This window comes from Pseudorca crassidens, chromosome 6 (assembly GCF_039906515.1).
Source record: "Pseudorca crassidens isolate mPseCra1 chromosome 6, mPseCra1.hap1, whole genome shotgun sequence".
NCBI lineage: Eukaryota > Metazoa > Chordata > Mammalia > Artiodactyla > Delphinidae > Pseudorca > Pseudorca crassidens.
The window spans coordinates 27,922,649-27,929,120 of NC_090301.1; the positions used below are offsets into that span (position 1 = coordinate 27,922,649).

At 45.6% G+C, this 6,472-nt stretch overlaps 1 protein-coding gene across 1 annotated transcript in view; it reads right to left on the reverse strand.

The window, feature by feature from the left end:
* PTH2R (parathyroid hormone 2 receptor) overlaps positions 1-4,677 on the reverse strand; it is a 104,586-nt gene extending 99,909 nt beyond the window's left edge. Inside the window, exon 1 of the mRNA XM_067740787.1 lies at positions 4,395-4,677. Within this exon, the coding sequence (XP_067596888.1) occupies positions 4,395-4,457 (63 nt within the window). The 5' untranslated portion in view covers positions 4,458-4,677. The remainder of the gene's footprint in view (positions 1-4,394) is intronic.
* Between the last annotated feature and the right edge of the window lie 1,795 nt (positions 4,678-6,472).

Sequence of the window (6,472 nt, forward strand, 5' to 3'; positions counted from 1 at the left end):
TTGCTGTGCATGGGCTTTCTGTAGTTGTGGCGAGCGAGGCCTACTCTTTGTTGCGGTGCACAGGCTTCTCGTTGCAGTGGCTTCCCTTGTTGCGGAGCAGTGGCTTCCCTTGTTAGGGAGCACCAGCTTTACGTGTAAGGGCTTCAGTAGTTGTGGCACGTGGGCTCAGTAGTTGTGGCTCGTGGGCACTAGAGCACAGGCTCAGTAGTTGTGGCGCACGGGCTTAGCTGCTCCGTGGCATGTGGGATCTTCCCAGCCCAGGGCTCGAACCCGTGTCCCCTGCATTGGCAGGCGGATTCTTAACCACTGCACCACCAGGGAAGCCCTATGTCTTCATTGTTAAGTCTACCAATAATGGCTTGTTGGTAATTCCATTTATTATCACCACAATTTCCAATACAGCATGTTGGTTTATTTGATTGATTATCTATCCCCTTGTATCTCTATACCCCACTCCGCCTTCTCTACCTTCCCATACACAACCATTTACGTGAAATATATATACAAAATATTAACTAAATATGTTGCTACAATATGTATTGCTGTTTTATGTGCATGTATTTGAATGTACGTAAATGGTGATATACATGTCATTGTTTCTGTGCTGTATCTCAGCCTATTTTAAGGATCTCATTCATGCTGCTTTGTGTACATTGAATCCATTGCTTTTTATTGCTGCCTGTTACCCCACTGAACACCCAGATTGTTCCCAGCTCTCTAACACCACAGAATTACTGCAATAACCATTATGGACTTGTGTGAGAAATTCTTGGGGAAATAGACCCAGGGTGGATATTGCTGAGAAAGAGCATGTGTGTACACATAATCCAGCTAATCAGTGCCCAGCTGATCTCCACGATGAGGGCATCAGTCTGCGGGGTGGGTTCAGGAGCAGAAGGCCCCGTGTGACTCATGGCTACTCTACTTGTTAGTAACCCCGTGTGACTCATGGCTACTCTACTTGTTAGCTGTGTGACCCAAGAATGCTACCTAACATCTCTTAGCCCCATTTTCTCATTTATAAAGCGTGAACAATTTACAGTGCCTAGCTCATAAAGTTACTGTGAGAATTAAAGGAAATAATGATAAAGTGCCTACCACAGTATGTGGTATGTGGTCATCATTTTCTTCCCACCCAGTAAGAGATTTCTGACTTTCCAGGAGACCCTGAATTGCCACACTGGAAGGTCAGTAAAGCCCATCCTCCTAACTGCACAGAGGAAGAATGGAGAGATCAAGTTTCATGCCTGAGGAGGCTGTATGTTATCAGAGGAGGGATCTGAATGCAGCTTTCCGGGCCCCCAGGCCAGTGTTCCTTCCCCTGTACCAGAATGTCCACGGTGGCGCTAGATTCCACTCAGGCAAAAATGAGTAATAACTAGAAAACGAAACCTGCCCTGCGTTGGCATCTGCTCACACCTGGTACTCTATGGAACTGAGGTACTTCCACTCAGTATGTCACGAGCTCCTGGGAACTTGTTCTAGTTGTGGTGGTGGATTTGTACTCACTTCCTCTCACACACTGTCTGACAGCCACACTGATCTGCAGCCCTGGAGCCTGGAGAAGGTGCCTGCATCGCGTGGCGTCAGCCCATTCTCAAACCCAGCAAAACCAGTGCTGTTCCTGGATAACTTTGTAAGGGAGGGAACAGCCATGGAGGTACACCCCTGAGACAGTCCTTCTAGAAGGAACCAGCTACCTGTCTGGAAGGAGTGCAGTTGGCTGACAGCCTCCAGCTGCAGTGCTTTCAAGCATCTGTCTCAGCTCTGGATCTCAGTCAACAATCATACAAAAAACCCTAGCCGATGACTGAGCACAGTGGAAGAACCAGGACGTGGCCATTTCTTCACCATGTGGGATGCCTATGATGGGCAACCTTTGCCCCCGAGCTCTCCATGGGGCTGGCCAAGACTTTGTCAGGTTTGCAGCCCAGTCTGAGGCTCTCTTTGTCCAATCCTGCTTCCTCACCCTGTTACCTTTCTCAGGTTTTACCCTCCAATAAAGAAAATACTACACATATTCACACAGTTGTCCTCACTCTGACTCTAGGAACTGCATTGCTGGGCTCTTCAATGATGCCTGACGCATGAATTCATGGCTTTTGAACTGTGCACTGAGGCAAAGGCAGCATCTTCACCAACCAAAAACCACAGGGATATTTAAAACAATTCCAAGTACTAGCCTATGTTGCCTATTGTGTAATGTAATCCAACGTTTGCCAGATAGTAAACATTTATTCTACACAAGCTCATTCTGCTTGGACGAGTTTCCTTTGTTGTTCTATCAATATATTACATTTTTTAATATGTGTCTTTGCTGGGAATGAAGAAACTGAAGATCAAAGAAGGTGTCAGCGTGTCAACGTAAATGACTTCAATGTAGCCTTCAGATTTTGTTTAGAGTGCCAGAAATGTAACGTATTATCACAAACTCATTTCACATAATTCTTAATCTATAAATATAAATGGAAATGGGTTTTAAGCAATGGGCCTTAACCAGAGGCGATTTTGCCTCCCAAGGGACGTTTGGCAATAGCTGGAGATGTTTTTGGTTACCACAAGGCAGGGGTTGGGAGCTGCTGCTGGTTTCTAGTGGAGAGGACAGGACTGCTGCTAAATATCCTGCAATGTACAAGTCAGCACCCATAACAAAGAATTATATGGCCCACAATGTTGAGAAACCTTGGTTTAAAATCATAGAAAAAGCGTTCAATGTCCTGATGGTTTTTTTGAAAGCTAAATATTCTTCCCATAATCGCACAGTGATTTTCTTCTCCATTGTACTAAACAATGTCTCTCTATTTCCTTAGAAAAAGTAATCTGGAACGCTGAATAAAATAAATGGCTAGAGGTCACTTGTCCCTTATACAAGGAAGTGGAGTTTTCAAGCATATTATCCAAATATGTTATGAGAGAGAAATGCAGGAAATATATTAGAGATCACCCGAGCTCTATAACTGTCACCAAATTCTTAAGAGTTTTTCCATTCATTCATAATTCCTTCTGTTACCCTGGTGAAATTTTTCAGGTTAGAGCATACTCTACTTTTGAGCATTCACTGACCATCTTATTAGTCAATGTATAACACACATCGTTTGATTGTTTTAACATATTAAGTTCACTTGAAATATCCTGGTCATATTACGTAAAGCCCATTATTTAGGAGAACACCTATTTCTATTAACGTATGTAGCCATGTGGTTAAAAAAACAAAACAAAAAAACCTGCACGTTTAGAATAACAAATTTAAACTGGCCATTTGAAAGCCAAGAACATAGTATTAAGTTTAGACAGTACCAGTACATAAATTAATGCCTTAATTTTCTCATGGGGAAAGAATTTAAAAAACCTAATTTGGGGCTTTATTTGACGGTCAAAGTGCGCCCCCTCCCGAACAGAAAAGAGAAATAACGTTGATTTCCATTTAAAGTTACAGGGCTCTTAAATTGCATTACACTACAAGCAACTCTTTCTAGCTCATCTAAAAAGCTGAGTGTAAATCCTACATTTTATTTGACTCAAAAAAATGTGAGGATGAATTGCGCATTAGAAAGGGTCCATTGTGAAAGATCACCCAGAAAATCTCTAAACGATATTAGCAGTACGAAAATGATAACTACCATTTAGTCTAAACATAACTCAGCTTTAACAAGTTATATGTATTTTTCTATCTAGTCTCCTCGCTTTAATGATACGTGATTCTGTAACAGGAAGAGTCAATTATCCTTTCAGACAGTGGTCACAAACAATCCTAGAAATTTAAGTTCTCAAAAGTGACGGTAGGGCTTCCCTGGTGGCGCAGTGGTTGAGAGTCCGCCTGCCGATGCAGGGGACACGGGTTCGTGCCCTGGTACAGGAAGATCCCACATGCAGCGGAGCGGCTGGGCTCGTGAGCCATGGCCGCTGAGCCTGTGCGTCCGGAGCCTGTGCTCCGCAACTGGAGAGGCCACAACAGTGAGAGGCCCGCGTACCGCAAAAAAAAAAAAAAAAAAAAAAAAAGGACGGTAAATTGCCAGCAGACAAAAAATAATTTGAATTAATTAAACGGGGATCAAGGAGACTAAGAGTAAGAAAAGTTCTTCACCTCTCAACCCTCCTGACCCAGAACCCCGTTGTTCATAAATATCCTCTTACTTTGCAGATGCCAAGATGCTGGTCGGAATAGTGCCCACCCCCAGGACATCATTCACCTAAAGCATATCTTTGCAGCTCCACTAAATGCCTGTCAAACCTTGCCGGGTGCACTTGTGTGTGTGTGTCTGTCTCTCTGTGAGTGTGTTAGTGCGTGAATGTGTAAGCGTCAGCGCCCGCGCGCGCCTTGGTCTCGGCCGCCCTAACGTTGAACACCGGCCGGAGGCTCCGGGAAGCAGGTGCCGTGGAACAGGGGCTCTTACCTGGGCTCTGGCGAGGAGGCAGCCGCCGAGCAGCAGCCACCCCCAGAGGTGGGGTCCGGCCATACCCGAGCCAGCCCGAGCGAGGAACAGGTACACTCTTCCCGAAGCCCGAGGAAAGATTCACACTCGCAACTTGGCCGGCGCGAGGCAAACTTGTGGCCGGGAGCGCGGCGCAGCTGGGGTGTCGGGCTCGAGGCCACTAGTCGGGGATGCCCGGGGCCAGGCTGTCCGAGCCCCGTGCCTTTCGGTCTCCGTTCTGCCGCGCGGAGGCTCGCGCCTTGGTTGCTACTTCCGGGGAGAGCTGCTCGAGTCCCGGCCTTGACTCGCGGCCCCAGCGCCCAGTGGATCCGTGCGCGCCCGGAGTGGCTGCAGGCGCGGCGGGAAGGCGCTCGCGCTCCTCTTCCGAGTCTCTCTGTCCCGCAGCCCAGGGGATCCGAGGGCGACAGATCCAGACCGCTGCTGTCGCCACCCCGACTCACACTGTCTCTTCCTCCCTCCACTCTGTCCCAGGTTCCAACGCCCTGTCTCTAGGGAAGCCCTGGGTCGTCGGGGAGTGTCCGAAAGTTCCCTCCTGTCCAGACGCGCGCTGACCACTAGCCACCGCGACCTGGACAGTGTGGTTAAAGGTTTCCGAGGCCAGGCGCATTCTCCATCCAGGGCTCTGGGCTCAGCAGTCTCTACAGCGCTAAAGTTCTCTGATTGCCGTTCTCCTAACCACTGTAATAATACTGTGCGTGCGTGCGTGCGTCTGTGTGTGAATGAAGGAGAGAGAGAGAGAAAAAGAGATTTTGCTCCAGCAGAAATCTCTGGGTTGAAACATTTGGGGATCGTTTTATATTTTGGATCCATGCATTTTAAAAAAAAAGACAACTATTTAATATTCTTTAACAGTTTTGTGTGTGTGAACGCCTTCGTTTGACACAAAGTCTTTTTCTTTATTTTTCTTACAGGCATAATCATCAAGGTGCCAGAGACCTTGCTTCACAGACATTGAGTTGAAGAATATACAGTCTCCGAGGATCTGATACAGTTGGGAAGGAATGAGTCCCATAGATGAAACACAAAAATTCCCTCACCTCCTCGGATTTGACATTTGTCACCATTGGTTTTCATTTGAGTGCCAAAGTGAAAACTGGGTTTGTTTTTAAAACAGATAACTAATGACTGGCCAGGTCTAAAACACTAGAAATAAATGACTTTTGTTTCTAATTCTATGTCTGAAAAAGTTCACTCCTATCTCTATTTTTATTGTTTATAGTACAGATATTTATTATAAACAATTTCATGTGCTTTTTGAAAGTAGCAAGATCTAAATAAGGGGTCCTCAACCCCGGGGCTGCGGACCGATAGCGGTCAGCGGCCTGTTAGGAACCTGGAGGCACAGCAGGAGGTGAGCGGCTGGTGAGTGATGGAAGCTTCATCTGCTGCTCCCCATCGCTCGCATTATATGCATTTCCTTTCATTTCAATAGTGATTTAAACAGGAAGTACAAATAAATGTATCTTCTCTGTTCACTTTTTTTGGAAACTCAAGGGAAAGATATTTAAAAATTCTTAGTCACATTTTTTATTATAATACATATTCGAAGAGAAAATTTTGCAAATGCATAAAGTCACACGGAGGAAAATAAAATCCAAACAAATTTCTCTACCTAATCTTTTGTCTACTCATAATTATTTTGAATTAAGATTGGCCTTGTACTATACATACCATTTTTTTAAATAGATCTTTACTGGAGTATAATTGCTTCACAATACTGTGTTAGTTTCTGTTGCACAACAAAGCAAATCAGCCATATGCATACACATGTCCCCATATCTCCTCCCTCTTGCGTCTCCCTCCCACCCGCCCTATCCCACCCCTCTAGGTGGTCACAAAGCATGGAGCTGATCTCCCCGTGCTATGGGGCTGCTTCCCACTAGCTATCTGTTTTACCTCTTGTAGTGTATATGTGTCAATGCCACTCTCTCACTTTGTCCCAGTTTACCCTTCCCCCTCCCCGTGTCCTCAAATCCATTCTCTACGTCTGCATTCCTGTCCTGCCTCTAGGTTCTTCAGAACATTTTTTTTTTTTTAGA